Source organism: Nematolebias whitei, chromosome 18 (genome assembly GCF_014905685.2).
Source record: "Nematolebias whitei isolate Nwh7 chromosome 18, NemWhi1, whole genome shotgun sequence".
NCBI classification, from domain to species: Eukaryota; Metazoa; Chordata; class Actinopteri; order Cyprinodontiformes; family Rivulidae; genus Nematolebias; species Nematolebias whitei.
In genome coordinates this window covers 17,017,712-17,035,445 of record NC_056515.1, presented here as the reverse complement: position 1 = coordinate 17,035,445, position 17,734 = coordinate 17,017,712, and the positions used below count along the sequence as shown (strand labels likewise).

The 17,734-nt window shown below is 39.4% G+C and overlaps 1 protein-coding gene across 1 annotated transcript in view; it reads left to right on the top strand.

The window, feature by feature from the left end:
- The window catches only part of mast4 (microtubule associated serine/threonine kinase family member 4), a gene marked incomplete in the record, with an annotated part of 175,348 nt that overhangs the window by 80,124 nt on the left and 77,490 nt on the right, over positions 1-17,734 (top strand). The window contains 1 exon segment of the mRNA XM_037692599.1: positions 8,468-8,548. Coding sequence (XP_037548527.1) covers positions 8,468-8,548 — 81 coding nt within the window.

Genomic DNA, 17,734 nt, shown 5'->3' with positions numbered 1-17,734 from the left:
CAAAAAATGTTACCTGATTTTGATTAGTGAACAACAAGTTGCTTTTCTCCCACATTGCAAATATTAGGCTCTTTCAAAAGATAGTTTTGCAAAATGGTTGTACAGACCAGTCCTTCCTCTAACAATTCATAAAGCACAGGTGAAGTGTCCATGTCCATCTCAGATGTGAGCTTTCAGGAATGAATCAAGTCGAGCAGAACCAAAAGAGGTGTGCAGCATAACTTTGCTGGGCTGAAGCAGAGTGATGCAATAAATGTGTGTTGGTCGTCTCCCTCACGTCATTCACTAAAATTAATGAATTAACTCACTTTAGTGATCCTCTTTGTGGTTAACAACTTTTTAACTATTAATATTTCTTGTGCATTGTCATCTACACTGCCTGGTCAAAAAAAGAAGTTGCCACCAAAAAAAAGGTCATACTAATATTTTCGTTGGACCATCTTTAGCTTTGATTACATCATGCATTCACTGTGGCATTGTTTCAAAAAGCTTCTACAATGTCACAAGATCTATTTTCTTCCAGTGTTGCATTCATTTTTCACCAAGATCTTGCATTGATGATGTCAGATTCTGAGTACTGCGCAAAGCCTTATCCAACACATCCCAAAGATTCTCAACACCTGCTTCGGATGTTATCAGCCATTAAATGGCCATTATTAGTTGTTATCATCTCCATATGTAGCGGTCAGACTGCCCCTCCTGTACCTCCCAGTGGGTTTAAAGGTACGTTGTTGGCGTTGTTAGCGTTGTTAGCGATGATAATAGGCTCTATTTTTAGCTTTGTTAGTGCTCATAATAGCTTCACGTGGTTAGGTTTACGGTTTTGGTTAGGTTTAGGCACAAGGGTAAGGGGGTTAAGTTTAGGGTTAGTCCTCAGGGTCAGATGTAAGCTTACGTTTAGGAAAAGGGTTACATAAGCTGAAAACGACTAAAAAGACACTTCCTGGTTTACCCCCGTGTGACGCTGCCTATTATCAGCAATAATAACGTACCTTTAAACCTACTAGGAGGTAGGTGGGACAGTTAACCGCTACATATGGAGATGATCAATCAATCAATCAATCAACCTTTATTTATACAGGTAAATCCCATTGAGCCTCGATGACTCATTTACAAGAGAGACCTGATTTCAACAAAGAAAGATGACAACAATGGACAACAGCAACAACAATAAACAGTTATAAAAAAGCATACTACAGTTTTTTTTTTTTTTTTTTTTTAAACAAATAGGATGGCTAAAAGGAAAAAGTAACAAAACAAAAAACAGCTAGATTCTAAGGTGAATGTAGAAAACTAAAAACAGGAACATGTCTGCATTGGACCCTGCCAGGAGTCCAACAGATTCTTAAAGCCACTTAGAGAGGTCACGGTCGAGAGCTTCAAATCTTTTTGTAAGATATTCCAGGAAACAGGAGCGGAATAGGAGAAGGCTCTTTTGCCTAGTTCAGTCCTCATTGAGGGAACACTGCAGGTAATAATGTCCTGAGAGCGCACTCCGTAGCTGCACTCACGCAGAGACATGTAGGAGGAGATGTATGAAGGCAGCAGACCAAGAAGTGATTTAAAGATGAAAATATACCAGTGAGAGAGTCTGCGTGAAGTTAATGATGTCCAGTTAACCAGTGAATACAGGGTGCAGTGGTGGGTACGATAATCACAAAATGATAACAACTAATAACGGCCATTTAATGGACTGATAACATCCCAAGCCGCTCTTCTCAATGGAGTTAAGGTCTGGACTCTGTGGTGGCCAGTCCATGTGTGAAAATGATGTCTCGTGCTCCCAGAACCATTCTTTCACAGTTCGAGCCCGATGAATCCTGGCATTGTCATCTTGGAATATGCCTGTGCCATAAGAGAAGAAAAAAAATCCATGGATGGAATAACCTGATCATTCAGTATATTCAGGTAGTCAGCTGACCTCATCCTTTGAGCACATACTGTTGTTGAACCAAGACCTGACCAATTGCAGCAAACCCAGATCATAGACTGCCCCCACAGGCTTGTACAGTAGGCATTAGGCATGATGGGTGCATCACTTCACCTGCCTCTCTTCTGACCCTGATGCACCCATCACTCTGGAACAGGCTAAATCTGGACTCATCAGAACACATGACCTTCTTCCATTGCTCCAGAGTCCAATCTTTATGCTCCCTAGCAAACTGAAGCCATTTTTCCAGTTATCTTCTTTGATTAATGGTTTTCTTAAGGCTGCACAGCTGTTCACTCCTAATCCCTTGAGTTCCTTCACATTGTGTGTGTGGAAATGTTCTTACTTTCACTATTAAACACAGCCCTGTGTGCTACTGTTGTTTTTCATCGATTTGATTTCACCAAACGTTTAAGTGATCGCTGATCACCATCATTCAGGATTTGTTTCTAGCCACATTTCTTCCTCGAAGACTATGGGTCCCCACTATCCTTCCAGTTTTAAATAATGTGTTGGACAGTTCTTAACTCGATTTTATTAGTTCCTTCAATCTCCTTAGATGTTTTCTCTGCTTGATGCCAATGATTTGACACTTCTCAAACAGACTGACATCTTTTCCACGACCACGCGATGTGTTTTCAATATGGTTGTTTAAGAAATGAGAAGCAACTCGTTGCACCAGTTGGGGATAAATAACTTGTTGCAGCTGAAAGATAACCACCCATACAGTAATTATCCAATAAGAGGCTCGTACCTATTTGCTTAGTTAAATCCAGTTTTGGGGTTTTTGTTTTGGCCAGGCAGTGTATATTACAAGAAATAAATCTGTTTGTTGTTACATTCTGCAAGTGGGGGTCACAATTAATGTCATAAGTTCAGGACATAACTTTTTTCCATTTTCGGCCATCAGATGTAGGCTCTCTCAGACACTTACATGCACACAGCTGTTACTAATACCGCTCTAGATGACAGACCTCCTTGCAGGAGAGCATTCTGTACGCTTGAGAAAATTATGAAATATATGAATTATTCCTAACGTGTTTTGGGAAAGTACCTAATTAAACAGTCTGGAGTACTACCATGACCTTCATTGTTCTCAATAAAAAAGGTAGAAAATATTTAGGTGCTCATAGTTAGTTTAAAAAAACAGATATACATAGTTTTATACATACTTAACAGAAGTTTGAGCTTATTTCAGTCAAATATGATCTACTTGGTGTGGCCAGGAATGAACTGCATAATGCATAAACATAACTGGAGGACCTACTTTAAACAACCAATACTTCAAAAGTATTTTCAGTGAGGATAAATAAATGTAATAGGAGTTTTCTCTTTTTGCTTGTACCTAATATTCATGACATAAACTGAGCAGTGTTGAACAAAATGATCTTAAACTTGAATAATTTACCTCTTCTTTTTATTTATTTTGTTTGCTTTTGAGTCAACCTCCACGCTGACGATGTAGTTTGTGGTGCAGTTCCTCGCTTGAAGATGACATCATCCCTGCGCTTGTGGTCACATTGTTTTGTACATTGCGTGCATTCTGTTCATGGCTGTCAAGGTGACTGCACATGGACCAGGCTTAGTTTATTGCGTGGAATCTGCACTGCAGCCATGCTTTTGAAGGAGCAGAGGGCATGCGTTAGGGGACGGGAGTAGGGGTATTGTCCAGATCCGTACCCTCTGCTAGCATGAGGATCTCATTTGACAGCTTCAAGGTGGAATGTAGTGAGACCAAAACAAGGGCTGTAGCCCTCACTTCCTCAACCCCTCCCTTCTTCTAGGGGAACAGAAAACCAATCAGATTCATCACACTCTGGTGGCTGAGTTTGGGTTGGGGGGTGGCTGCATGCAGGCAGAGGGAACGCATATCATGACCACAATAGAGCAAAGAAGCTCAGTTCAGCCATGAAAGCCCAGCGGGAGAGACTGAGAATTCCCGGGCTGACGTTGGAGTGAGTATTTTCCTTTGTTATCCTGCTGGGCGAGGGTGCAGCAGCTCATGTGCAGCTTCATCTGTCGCTGTCTATTTGTTGCTGTCTTTTTGCTCTGAGCTGTGTTAGCATTAGCAGCAGCGTCTGCAGCAGGAAGTCTGACGTCAAATTCTCCACACCTTGACAACAGCATCATGCGTGTGTCTGAGCTGTGTGTTTACATGCGTGTGTTTGTGCTGGATACAGAGCACAAAGGACTTGCTGAATTTAAATGTGTAAGTGACACATGTAGGTATAATGGTGATGAATAAGACGAGAGACGGTGAATCTCTGCGCTTACTGTGCCACTTTCAGACCCGATGCGTTCCTTCATACATGTTATTTAGGTCAACAAGGCATTTGTTCTGGTCACCTGTGTCTGACGATTTATATTTGACTACTGAGCCAACAGGATCAACCAATGACGTTATTTCTATGCAGATTTGGGACAAACTATAAAAACCTCATTTTTTGAACAGTTTTATAAATTACACTTCAAATTACCTACCCCTGAGTAAAGTATGCATTGATTAGTGTTTTAAAGCAGTGATTTAGTGAGCGTATACCACTCAGCTCTGTGCCTTTAAATTTACAGAAAGAATCACATGAAAAGAACATTATGTTGCAACTACAGGATAGTTACAGCATTATATGAACATAATTATTCAGTAAAATAAAGTAGAAATGTATTACTACTACACAGTATATTTAAATGTTTTAAAAAATGTAAAAAATATTTTAAAACATTTTATTATTCTATTATTAAGCATGTCTAAAACATCAATTAATCACAGTTCAAACACTAATGCAGGGTCTGTTTGGCCAAATAAAGTTGTATTCACTTGGGTAAATGTAACCGTTTTTAGTTGTTCAGCTTTTAACTAAGGCAAATTGTTTAATAAATAAAATATGTGTTCACTGCAGTAAATAAAATGTTTCATCGTGTTTAATGTTAAAGGACAGCAAAGTAAGTCACGATTAGTGTTTTCATGCAACAGCGGGTCATGTTGTTCTTAAAACAATTTATAGTAGTTCACCTTTTATTTTTCCTCCAGACTGATGTCTTGATCGTTCATAGTTTTTATCATTTCATTAATTAATTCTTCTTTAAGGTAGTGTTTTAACAATAATAATAATAACATAATAATAATTTATTCAATTTGTACTGCACTTTACATTTTATAATCTCAAAGTGCTACAATATAAAACTTGTAGAGAGAGTAAATCATGGATTAAAAAAAAAAGAAAGAAAACTTAGTTGCAGGTATTTATTGGAAAATGTCATTCATTAGGGAGTCTCCAAAATGTCTCAAAACATTTTCAGGACTCCTCAGTTTTGCTGTGTGACCAAGTCATTTACAACCTTTGTCTGTCTCTCCTTCCTGTCCTCTCAAACCAGCCGGTCAAAGCAGATGGCCTCTTGTCCTGAGACTGGTTCTTCTGGAGGGTTCTTCCTGTTAAAAGGGAGTTTTTTCTTTCCACTGTTGCCACTGTGCTTGCTCAGCATGGGAGACTGTGAGGAAGTGAAGATTCAATGAGTCAGCTGCTTCCTTAGATAGAGAACTTTACTAATTGGCTTTTCTATGTAAGTGAATGTTCCTGTTCAGTGTCCTGAGATGACGTCTGTTGTGACTTGGTGCTGTGTAAATAAACTGAATTGAACTGAACCTTGTCGCTTGAAATTTAAACATTTTCAGAAAATGCATGCAGCAAATTTTGTTAGAAATGTGGCTACCAGAAAAAGGACAAAAAGGAGCGATGTTGATAGAGAGATAGTTGCAGTGAGGACAGAGGATGACTCGCTGTGGTGACACTCGAAAAAAGGTTAGTAAGCTCAATCATCCAGGTACATAACAACGAAAAAGGTTAAATCATGTCATCTGGACCAGTTTCTTTAAGGTAAAAGCTGAAAGAAAAAGACTACACTGTTTCCCGAGGTTGAATTTCTACATTTTCAGAAAATTTATGCAACAGATTTTTGACCAAGAGTGTTTCAAAGTTGTTGCTGGTGTTTAAAACCTTTCTCATTTCAGTTTTGTAACTCTTGTGCAATGAACCTGTATTTTGACTATTGCATGGAGCACAGACAGAGAGGGCTGCGGTAGCTTAACGGTCAGTACAGTGGTCTTGTAATCCTGAGGATGAGAGTTCGAGCCCAGGTTGTGTCAGGAAGAGCATCCAGCTTAAAACAAATTGCCAAGTCTTTCATGCACTTGCTCACTGTGGTGACCCCTGAAGAAGGAAGCAGCTGAAAGAAACTTGCCTACATGGAGCACAGACAGACAGGAAATGTCTAATGCGTCAGAGACTGGCTAAGAAATAACATGCATGGCCTAGAATACAGTTCTAAAAGACATGCATGTACAAATAGGTTCAAATATTGTCCACTCCAAGAACTTGGCTACACAGTTCACTGCCACAGACGCTCAGTTTGGTGAGACTGCAACAGAAATATCACATTTTCTCACAAATTTGAGTCTTCAGTTAAATTATTATCCTTGGTTCCTACTTGAACGTAGCCATAATCTTATCTAAACAAGGACTTTAAAGTGTAGGGAATTGTAATTGCCCCATACTGTATATAGATGTGAATGCACCTTCTTCTCCTGCTGTAATAAAACTGTGTTCATATTGCTAAAGTATAGCATGCAGTGCTGAAGCTAAACTGTCTGCATGGTAGAACTAAATGTCCGGATAGCTCCTTGGGAAAGCTCTGAAACATTTTCAATTTATTTTTAGATTTAGCCATATACCAATATAACATTACAGCCAACATATAAAAATCCCTAAAATGTTTCTTGAGGGGTTTAATGATTATAATATTTCATTCTGACTCTATTATTTGGATTTATTTAGCTGGACAAGAATATTTACCCAGATGAATACATTTTTAAGTAAAAATGAGCTGTGAATGTTGAACAGTAAATGACTTTGCTGAAATTTGTTGAATGTACTTTTGCCTAAAATGATCAATTTTAAATAACAGCTAAAATCAGAAAACCTAACTAACAGCTAATATTAGCAAAACTGTTGCTAAAAGCTAAAAGTAACAAAACTTCAGCTTATTGCGTCCAAACAGTAGGTGTAAGCTTATTTTTTCTTAAATTCTATTCAGTTTATTTACATGGCATGAATTTGCAACAAAAGTCATCTTGGCACGTTAAAAAGATATAAAACTAATCTTTCAAAGAAAGCAGCAGATTTAGTTGACTTCACTCTTCCCAATCTTCCATTCTGAGCAACACATTGGAAACAGTGGAAAGGAGAACATCCCTTTAAACAAGAACCTGCAGTAGAACTGGGCTCAGGATGGGCAGGCATCTGCCTCAACCCACTGTGGTTAGAGAGGACAAGAAAGAAGCAAAAACAGAATGACTGTTCTGGGTGTAGTTTCTATGGCACATAAAACAAAGAAAAAGATGTTAACAGAAAAACATACAAATGCAAACACAACAAAACAATAACCAAATGCCAAAATAAATAAAACCATAGCATGAAGCTGAAATGAGCTAAATAATGTTAGACAGAAAGCAATGGCCGGAGGCACTACAGTACAGTAGTGCTTTATGGGAAATGAAGTCCTGTTGAGTGGTGATTACATTGGGATTATTGAAAGAAAATTACAAAATGTCAGTGCCTATCCAAATTTATTTATTTATTTTTATTTTTTTCTAACCACGTGAGTACATTAATATTACAGTAAAGTTAACAATTGTGTGTCATGTACTGTATACTGCACTGTACAATTATTTATTTTTATAAATTTTTTGACAAACCACGATGGAGCGAGTTGGCGAAAGTCAAACCGCGAAGTAGCGAGGGACTACTTCATAAGAAAACCAAACTAGAGTGCACATGTTGAAAGTAGATTCCAGAGAATGTTTTTGATAGAATTGAAAAGATAAAAAATTTCAGGGGTGAGGTTTTGTAAAAACACTTAGTTAATCAAAAAATATAAAAATACAAATATCTTAGTCAAAGCACTCTGTTCTTTATTGAGTTAATTGTTTTCAATCAAGCAATGGTTAAAGTACCACAAAGTTTGTGGAAATAGATTAATTTAGAAAAAGTGTATGGAAGAACCAAAAGGAAAACCGTGTAGAAGCTGAGTCGGTGTGTGAGCATTCACACAAATGGTTCTGTTCGGTGCTGCAGTAAATGTTAGTCACCTTTGACCTGTTGCTCTGCAGAGCTACCTACAGCTGTCTGTGCGGCTGAGAACATGACGTCACACAGTAAATTAATACTCTGTGTACATGAAAACATGCTGCTTCCAACCTGTAGCCTTTAGTCAGTCTGCTACTATTTTAATGATCTTCAACCAGATTAAATACAGAGGATCCTCTGTATTTAATCTGGTTCTGTGCACAAGCTCGGTGTCAAATAAACACTGCAGAACCGGACAAATGCCTCAACAACCTGCTCTGTAAACAGTGACATTCATCTGACGGGGAATATTTAGCTGCTGTGTTCGTCAGGGCACGACTCAGAGCTGTGATGGGATAGTGTCTGTCCTGTGTGTGATTCTAAAACACCTTTTCACTTCGCTCCATTTAACTTGCAGCCTCACTCCTCGAAGCTTGAGCCCCACTCCAACTAGTCCTTGCAGCCCGTGCAGCCCACTGCACGCATTTCATTTCTGGAGGTAAGCAAGTGTTTTTCAGCCATCAGTGATTAAAAATAATAATAATAAGAATTGTCAGAGTATGTTTGAGCCAATCTTTTGTTCAAAGAGCCTTGTGCAAAAATCTCAGGGGGTTGGTGGGGGGGGGGGGGGGGGTCATCACCTCCAGTAGATCATTTGAGGAAACTAAACTTTTTAACACTATAATGAAAACAATGCATTTCTTCCATTTGTAAAATGATGCATTTATGCCTCTCAGTTTATGCCTTATACCTGGGATGCAGGGGATTTAATCCCTACGCCCAAACCTCATTTTTTATTATAATTCTAATCAAACCAGATTATTTTCGCTTTTTGCATACAAAAGTCATATTTCTATAATGTTTAAAGGGATCTCTGGTAGGAACAATGGACTGTTGTTGATCATTTCAGAAACTCATAACTTATATTGAATGACCATGAAAAATCCACGTGTCAGGAATATTTTTATTTGATTTTGTTGAATTATTTATTGGACGTAGGTCTGCTGCTTAACATGGTGCATTTATTTGGAGCTTTAAGTTATTGCAAAGCTGCTTTAGATCATTGACGGTTATTCAGTGATCACTAAAAAGTATTAATCCAATCCAAAATAAATCTATCTTAAATATGGTTAAAAAAATCTGTAGACTAAGGAAAATACTCATATCAAGGTTCAAGGTTCTTTATTGTATTTCACGTTACACAGAACAAAACTATGTACACAGGGTCCTAGTTACACCCAACAATAGCAAAAATATAAAGTATAGAAAGTAACATTATACACAGATCTAATATACACTAAACAATAATAATGTAATATAATACAATGTATTAAACAGCAGCCTGAACTAGGGATGCACCGATTTATTGGCCCCAATTTCCTTAATTTTGGGTGATCGGAAATCAGCCAATACTTAATGAGAAACTGATTTTACCAATTTTTTTTTATTTTTAACAACAATTGTCTGAACTTAATTTATATTTCAGAGCACTACCTCATAGCCAGTTAAAACAAGTTTGGATTGTTTCTAGGATATTGTTCAAGAGTATGTTTTTCAATAAAATAAGATTGGAAACTTGAAGGTCATTGTGACCTTATAACACCCGACAGTGTCGCTTATTAAACAATATCAGTATCGGCCAAAATCAGAATCGGCAGGTCAGGCTTTTTAGAAATCGCTGATCGGTCAGAGAACTGCAATCGGTGCACCCCTAATCTGAACACGAGTCTGCTGTGAGCAGATGGGTATGAATACAGCAGCTTAAAGGCAAAACATCAGCAGCATGGATCAGCAGCAGCACAGATAAAGCCACATATCACCAATTAAAGTGGCATTACAGTGATTTTTCTGGTTTGGGATTCATGAGTCTGTCATAGCTTCAGGGAAGAAGCTGTTCCTCAGTCTAGTGGTTCTACACTTAATGCTCCTCAACCTCATGCCTGAGGGGAGCGGGGCAAAAAGTGTGTGTGCTGGGTGAGTGGGGTCCTTCATGATGCAGGTGGCCCTCTTCCTGCATCTGGAGGTGTAGATGTCTGTGATGGTGGGGAGCCTGACTCCAGCAGACTTCTGTGCAGCCTTCACCACTCTCTGCAAAGCTTTTCTTTCTGCAGCTGTGCAGCCTCCATGCACCACGTTGATGCTGGAGCACATGATGCTCTACAATAGTAAAATACCTCAATTTTATGTATGTTGTGAATTTCTCACCATAATCTGCCCTGCAAACTGAAAACATTATTTATAAACAATATTTAAATGAACTGCATCAGTTTTTTTTTTACATATTTCCATGGCAACACTGGAACCCGGCAACCCTGCATCCCGCTCTCACGGTGTACCTAATTGATTTTTCAGTTTATACTTTATTATTGATGAATGTCAGATGTTTAGTGATGTGTTCCTACAGTTTAAATGGTTTTATACTCTTGTAAAAACAAGAAGAAACTTACGTTGAAAGTCACATGACCACGTACCCTAGAAGCACATCCAGCATGTGAGGGTTTTCTCCAGGTACTCCGGTTTCCTCCCACAGATCAAAAACATGCATGTTAGGCTGATTGGTAACTCTAAATTGTCTCTAGGTGTGAGTGAAAGAGTGAATGGTTGTTTGTCTCGTTTGTTTCTACGTGTCCCTGTGATGGACTGGAGACCTGTCCAGGTGTCCCCTGCCTCTCACACAGTGACTACTGGATGTGGACACCAGTGATCCCCCATTGCCTGAAAAGGAAGAAGAGGGTAAAAGATAATGGATGGATGGACATTTGAAGAAATTTGGTTTCACTTAGTCATTGAAGCGTCCCCCCCCCCCCCCCACCACCACACACACTTTTTTTATTCAAAGAACGGTTTGACTGTGATTAATGTATAAAAGCAATAAATGGGCAAAATATCCAGTTGGGTAAACACTTTTTATAGGCACTGTGTAAACATTGTGCTTTGTGTTAAATGTTGTCATTTCTGTACACATGTAGTTTAATGACAGTGTTGTTAATCAGTTTCATAACATTCTGTGTTTTGCTGTAATTTCCACTTTGAATGTTCAATTTCCTTAGTTTGCATTTTTACACAAATACTGAAACCACAGAAGTCAATGGGCCCTTGTAGAAACCTATTGCCTCAATGTCCAGTGTGCGTTCAATGATTGCTTTGCACAAGGTGGCAGAGAAAACCTAATTCATAATTGTCAAACTACACTCGTGAGGAAGAAAATACTTTTGTCAAACCTCAACAGATTTTCAGACTGTAAATATAAACGGTTTTTGTTTTGCATGATTTTTACACTCCACTAATGTCATGCTTCATTTGAGTTTGACCTTGAGTTGTCATTTCTTATGTGGAGCACAGATACAGGACAGAGCCATAATTAGAGTGAAGGCTGTCACAGCAGCCTGCAGAGAGATGAGCAGAGCTTTTCTGAGAAGAATGCACACACAAACTCAGGCTTTCTGCTGTCACCTCTGATGACACTATTACAGAGAAGGCTGTGTGAGAGTAACCTGTGCTTATGGGCTGTTATGTTGGGGCCTTCCTTTGTCACTTTTCCTTTAAAACTGCACGTACCTGAATAAGGAAAAAGCTTAAACTTAATGATCTTTTACCTGCACCCAACTGTGCACTGTTTTACTTAGTTGTTTCCATTCCTGCTTTATTGCATTCATGCTCTGGGGAGGACTGGATTAATATAAAGTTTATCACTAGTCTAGATGTGCTTTGAGCTGGTGTTCATACATTAATTTTAACCATAGCCAGAAATGGTTTTGTTTTTATTCATTTGTTCATTCATTCACTCGTTCATTCAGATGAAATTATATTTTAATGAGCGATTCCAAAACTGGCAGAACACTAAATTCATGCTACAGTGGCAAACGTGATTTGAAGATTAGCAACTTTATATTTAAAATTTTGATTACCAGTATTTTTCCCATTCATTCAACCTTTATTTATACAGCTTAATCCCATTGAGCCTCGGGGACTCATTTACAAGAGAGACCTGATTATTATAACAGAGTAATGACAACAGTGGATAATGACAACAACAATAGACAATCATAAAAGAGGCATACAATTTTATTATCATTATTTTTTTTACAAGTTAAAATAAAATGGAAACAAAATGGACAGTCAAAAGGAAAAAGTAGCAACAAAAACAGCTAGGTTTTAAGGCGGTATAGAAAACTAAAAACAGGAACATGTCTGCATTGGTTTTTGTCATGAACTTATCAGATGTTTGAAGCCACTTGGAGAGGTCAAGGTCAAGAGCTTCAGATGTTTTTGTAAGATATTCCAGGAAACAGGAGCAGAGTAGGAGAAGGCCCTTTTGCCTAGTTTAGTCCTCACTGAGGGGACACTGCAGGTAATAATGTCCTGAGAGCGCACGCTGTAGCTGCACTCACGCAGAGACATGTAGGAGGAGATGTATGAAGGCAGCAGACCAAGAAGTGATTTAAAGATGAAAATGTACAAACCGGATTCCAAAAAGGTTGGGACACTAAACAAATTGTGAATAAAAACTGAATGCAATGATGTGGAGGTGCCAACATCTAATATTTGTTCAGAATAGAACACAAATCACAGATCAAAAGTTTAAACTGAGAGAATTTATCATTTTGAGGGAAAAATCTGTTGTTTCCAAATTTCATGGCATCAACAAATCCCAAAAAAGTTGGGACAAGTCCATTTTTACCACTGTGTGGCATCCCCCCTTCTTCTTACAACACTCAACAGAAGTCTGGGGACAGAGGAGACCAGTTTCTCAAGTTTAGAAATAGGAATGCTCTCCCATTCATGTCTAATACAAGCCTCTAACTGTTCAATCGTCTTGGACCTTCTTTGATGCACCTTCCTCTTCATGATGTGCCAAATGTTCTCTATAGGTGAAAGATCTGGACTGCAGGCTGGCATTTCAGTACCCGGATCCTTCTCCTACGTAGCCATGATGTTGTGATTGCTGCAGAATGTGGTCTGGCATTATCGTGTTGAAAAATGCAGGGTCTTCCCTGAAAGAGATGACGTCTAGATGGGAGCATATGTTGTTCTAGAACCTGAACATGGTTCTCTGCATTAATGGTGCCTTTCCAGACATGCAAGCTGCCCATGCCACAAGCACTCATGCAACCCCATGCCATCAGTGATGCAGGCTTCTGAACGGAGTGTTGATAACAACTTGGGCTATCCTTGTCCTCTTTGATCCGGATGACATGGCGTCCCAGTGTTCCATAAAGAACTTCAAATCGTGACTCATCTGACCACAGATCAGACTTCCATTTTGCCACACTCCATTTTAAATGACCCCTGGCCCAGTGCAAACGTCTGAGCTTGTGGAGCTTGCTTAGAAACTGCTTCCTCTTTGCTCTGTAGAGTTTCAGCTGGCAACGGCAGATGGCACGGTGGATTGTGTTCACTGACAATGCTTTCTGGAAGTATTCCTGAGCCCATTCTGTTATTTCCTTGACAGTGGCATTTCTGTTTGAGGTGCAGTGACGTTTAAGGGCCCGGAGATCACGAGCATCCAATAGAGTTTTACGGCCTTGACCCTTACGCACAACGATTGTTCCATATTCTCTGAATCTTTTGATGATGTTATGCACGGTTGATGATGATAACTTAAAAGTCTTTGCTATTTTACACTGGGTAACACCATTCTGGTATTGTTGCACTATCTTTCTGCGCAACAATGGTGGAATTGGTGATCCTCTTACCATCTTGGCTTCTGAGAGACTGACACTCTGAGAAGCTCTTTTTATACCCAATCATGTTGTCAATTGACCTAATTAGTGTTAATTGGTCTTCCAGCTGTTCGTTATATGCTCAATTTCCTTTTTCAGCCACTTATTGCTACTTGTCCCAACTTTTTTGGGATTTGTTGACACTGAAATTTTGAATCAACATATTTTTCCTTTAAAATGTTACATTTACTCAGATTAAACTTTTGATTTGTCATCTATGTTATATTACGAATAAAATATTGACATTTGCCATCTCCACATCATTGTATTCAGTTTTTATTCACAATTTGTTTAGTTTCCCAACTTTTTTTGGAATCCGGTTTGTACCAGTGAGAAAGTCTGCGTGAAGTTAATGATGTCCAGTTAACCATTTAACAGTGTGCAGTGGTGGGTATGGTAGTTACAGCAAGTTATGAATCTTAGTGAAACATGATAGGCAGTATCCAACATCTGCAGAGTGCTAGTGGGAGCGTTCATGTAAATAATGTCACTGTAGTCAATGGAAGGAAGGAAAGTCAGTTACAAGGTAACAAAGTCCATGCTCAATAATCCAGGTATACAATCCAACATGTTGGATTGTATACCTGGATTATTGAGCATGGACTTTGTTGTTTTCAACCAGTTTGACACGACTGTCAACAAGGAAGAGGGCCGGCAATGGAGGAGGGGGCGTACAAAAGAGACCATCTTATCATAAACGAAACTGGTTTGTTCCACTTTGGAGTAAGCTGTTGGGGGAAGAATCAGTTTTGTTGTGCGTTTCCTTGACTGACGAAGCCTTCTGGACCGAAGGCGAAACGTTTTAGCACATAAAAAGAAACTGTCCAGATGACCAGTCTGAAAAATGTTGGATCAGTTACAAGGTGTTTCCTAGCGTTCAGAGTTAGACAGTATCTATTTCTGAAAAAGAAACCCAATTTAACTTTCAGTTTCCTTACTAGGTTTTCTATGTGAAGCTTAAAAGAGAGATGCGAGTCGACCATAATACCCAAATATTTGTAGGAATCAAAAAACTCAATGGGGACACATTAGAAGATAAAATCAGATGAAGAACTGCTGGGACCGACTTACTGTTTGAAAAAAGCATCCCTTTGGTTTTATCTGCATTTAGGACAAGTTTGAAGTGGAACACATCTGACTGGATGATGTCGCAGGTGGATTGCCAAAGCTGGAAAACCTTATCAACAGTTTTAGCTCGACAATAAACAACTGTATCAGCTTAAAAATGTAACGATGCATCAGGGATGCTCTGACCTACATTAGCTATGTAGATTGTGAAGAGGGTGGGTCCTAAGACTGAGCCTTGTGGTACACCATTGTTAACTGTTAAATAACTGGAAGAAGTGCTATTAAGTTGAACACATTGCCTCCAATCTTAGAGATGGAGAACCAATCAATAGTGTGATCTGAGAAACCAATTTCTGAGAGCTTATGACACAAGATGTTATGATCCACAGTGTCTAAAGCTTTAGACAGGTCTAAGAAAAGTGCAGCACAATAATCCTTAGCATCCAGTGCTTCAACAATGTCATTAAAAACCTTCAGCAAAACAGTCGTTGTGCTATGTCGTTTCCTGAAACCAGATTGATGGGGAGGTAAGATGTTAAATGAGTCCAAATACTTTTTGATTTGAGAGTTTATCAGTTTTTCTAGAACCTTGGCTAAAATGCAGAGTTTAGAGGTTGGTCGATAGTTGTTCAGTGAGGTGGGGTCACCTCCCTTCAGCAAAGGTAGAACAAAGGCTGTTTTCCAAGTGTCTGGAATGGAATTTTGGCTTATTGAAAAGTTAAAAGTTTGGGACACCAGTTCTGCGATGTTATGAGCAGCCAGACTTAAGAAATAAGTTGGAAGTTCATCTGGTCCTGCAGATTTTTTTTAGAGTTTTGACCTTTTAACAATTTATTAACCTCACTAACTGAAAACGGTGCAAATGAAAAGGTGTAATAAAGTAATAATAAAGTGTCATAAAGTTTATTTAGATTTTATTCAGATAGTTAAATAAAAAAAAATCTATAAAAAGTAAAGTTAAAGTTAAGTTATTCCAGGAGGAACAATGTGGGTTCCGTCCTGCCTGGGGAACACTGGACCAACTCTTTACCCTCACTAGGGTCTTTGAGGGGTCATGGGAGTTTGCCCATCCAGTCTACATGTGTTTGGTGGACTTGGGGAAGGCATTTGTCTGTGTTCCTCAAGGTACACTGTGGAGGGTGTGCTGCGAGTATGAAACTGGGAGTCCGTCGTTACGGGCTGTTCGGTCCCTATACAAACGGTGCAAGAGTTTGGTTCGCATTGCCGGTAGTAAGTCAGACCCCTTCAGGGTGGGAGTTGGACTCTGCCAGGGCTGCCCATTGTCACCAATTCTGTTCATAACTTTTTATGGACAGAATTTCTTGATGCAGCCAGGAGGCAGAGGGATTCCTGTTTGGTGGCCTTGGGATACTTTCTTTGCTGTTTGAGGATGATGTGGTCCTGTTGGAGTCATCGTGCCGTAAACTTCAGCTCTCACTGGAGCGGTTCGCAGCCGAGTGTGAAGTGGCTGGGATGAGAATGAACACCTCCAAATCTGAGGCCATGGTCCTCAGTCGAAAAAGGGTGGATTGCTCTCTTCAGGTTGAGGGTGAGGTTCTGCCTCAAGTGGAGGAGTTCAATTATATCAGGGTTTTGTTCATGAGTGAGGAAGAATGTAGAGTGAGATTGACAGACAGATTGGTGCAGCATCTACAGTACTGTGGACTCTGTGCCGGTCTGTTGTGGTAAAGAGAGAGCTGAGCTGTAAGGCGAAGCTCTCTGTTTACCGGTCAGTCTACATTCCTACCCTCACCTATGGTCATGAGCTCTGGGTAGTGACTGAAAGAATAAGATTGTGGATACAGGCAGTTGAAATGAGTTTCCTCCGCTGGGTAGCTGGACTTTCCCTTAGAAATAAGGTGAGAAGTTCAGCCCTCTGGGAGAAACTCTGAGTAGAACCAATGCTCCTCCACATTGAGAGGAGCCAGATGAGGTGGTTCAGGTATGTGGTAAGGACACTTCGTGGGCATTTCCCTAGGGAGACGCTTCAGGCATGTCCGACTGGGAGGAGACCCCGGGGAAGACTCAGGGCACACTGGAGAGACTACTTCTCTCGGTTGTCCTGGGAATGCCTTGGAATTCTCTCAGAAGAGATGGAAGAAGTGGCTGTGGAAAGAGATGTCTGGACCTCCCTACTCAAGCTTCTGCCCCCGAGACCTGACTTCGGAACAAGTGGAAGCGGATGGATGGATGGATGGATAGATATTAAAATTAAAGACTACTTTTTTCCAGATGTAAGGTTTCAAGGATTCAAGGTTCTTTATTTGTCATACACACCTCATGTGGACATGTGGTGGAACAAAATTTTGTACACAGGGTACCAGTTACATCCAACAAAGTATAAAATGTAAAAGAAAAACAATAAGATCTAAGATATGACTAAGAAAAACATTAAACTAAAAATACACTAAGCACTAGTAGCATAACAAAACAATATGTCAAACGGCAGCACGAACATGAGTCTGTGTGAGCAGATGAGTATGAATGAACACAGCAACATGAAACAGATCAGCAGCAACATGATGTGATTTTTTTTAGATATGCATAAGTCTAACAGCCTCAGGGTAGAAGCTGTTCCTCAGTCTAATGGTTTTACACGTAATGCTCCTTAACCCCCTGCCTGAGGGGAGTGGGGCAAAAAGTGTGTGTGCTGGGTGAGTGGGGTCCTTCATGATGCAGGTGGCCCTCTTCCTGCATAATGATGCCCAATCATGTCAGCAATCTTTTTGTTAAAGCATTTTTCTTCCCTTGATCACTCATAAAAAATAGTAAAATTGTTAATTGGTTAATTAAAAAAAATAAATAAATTATCATGAAAATACTATTCAATTAAGTTTATTTCTATAGCGCCAAGTCACAACAGAAGTCATTTCAGGGCACCGTACAGAAACATT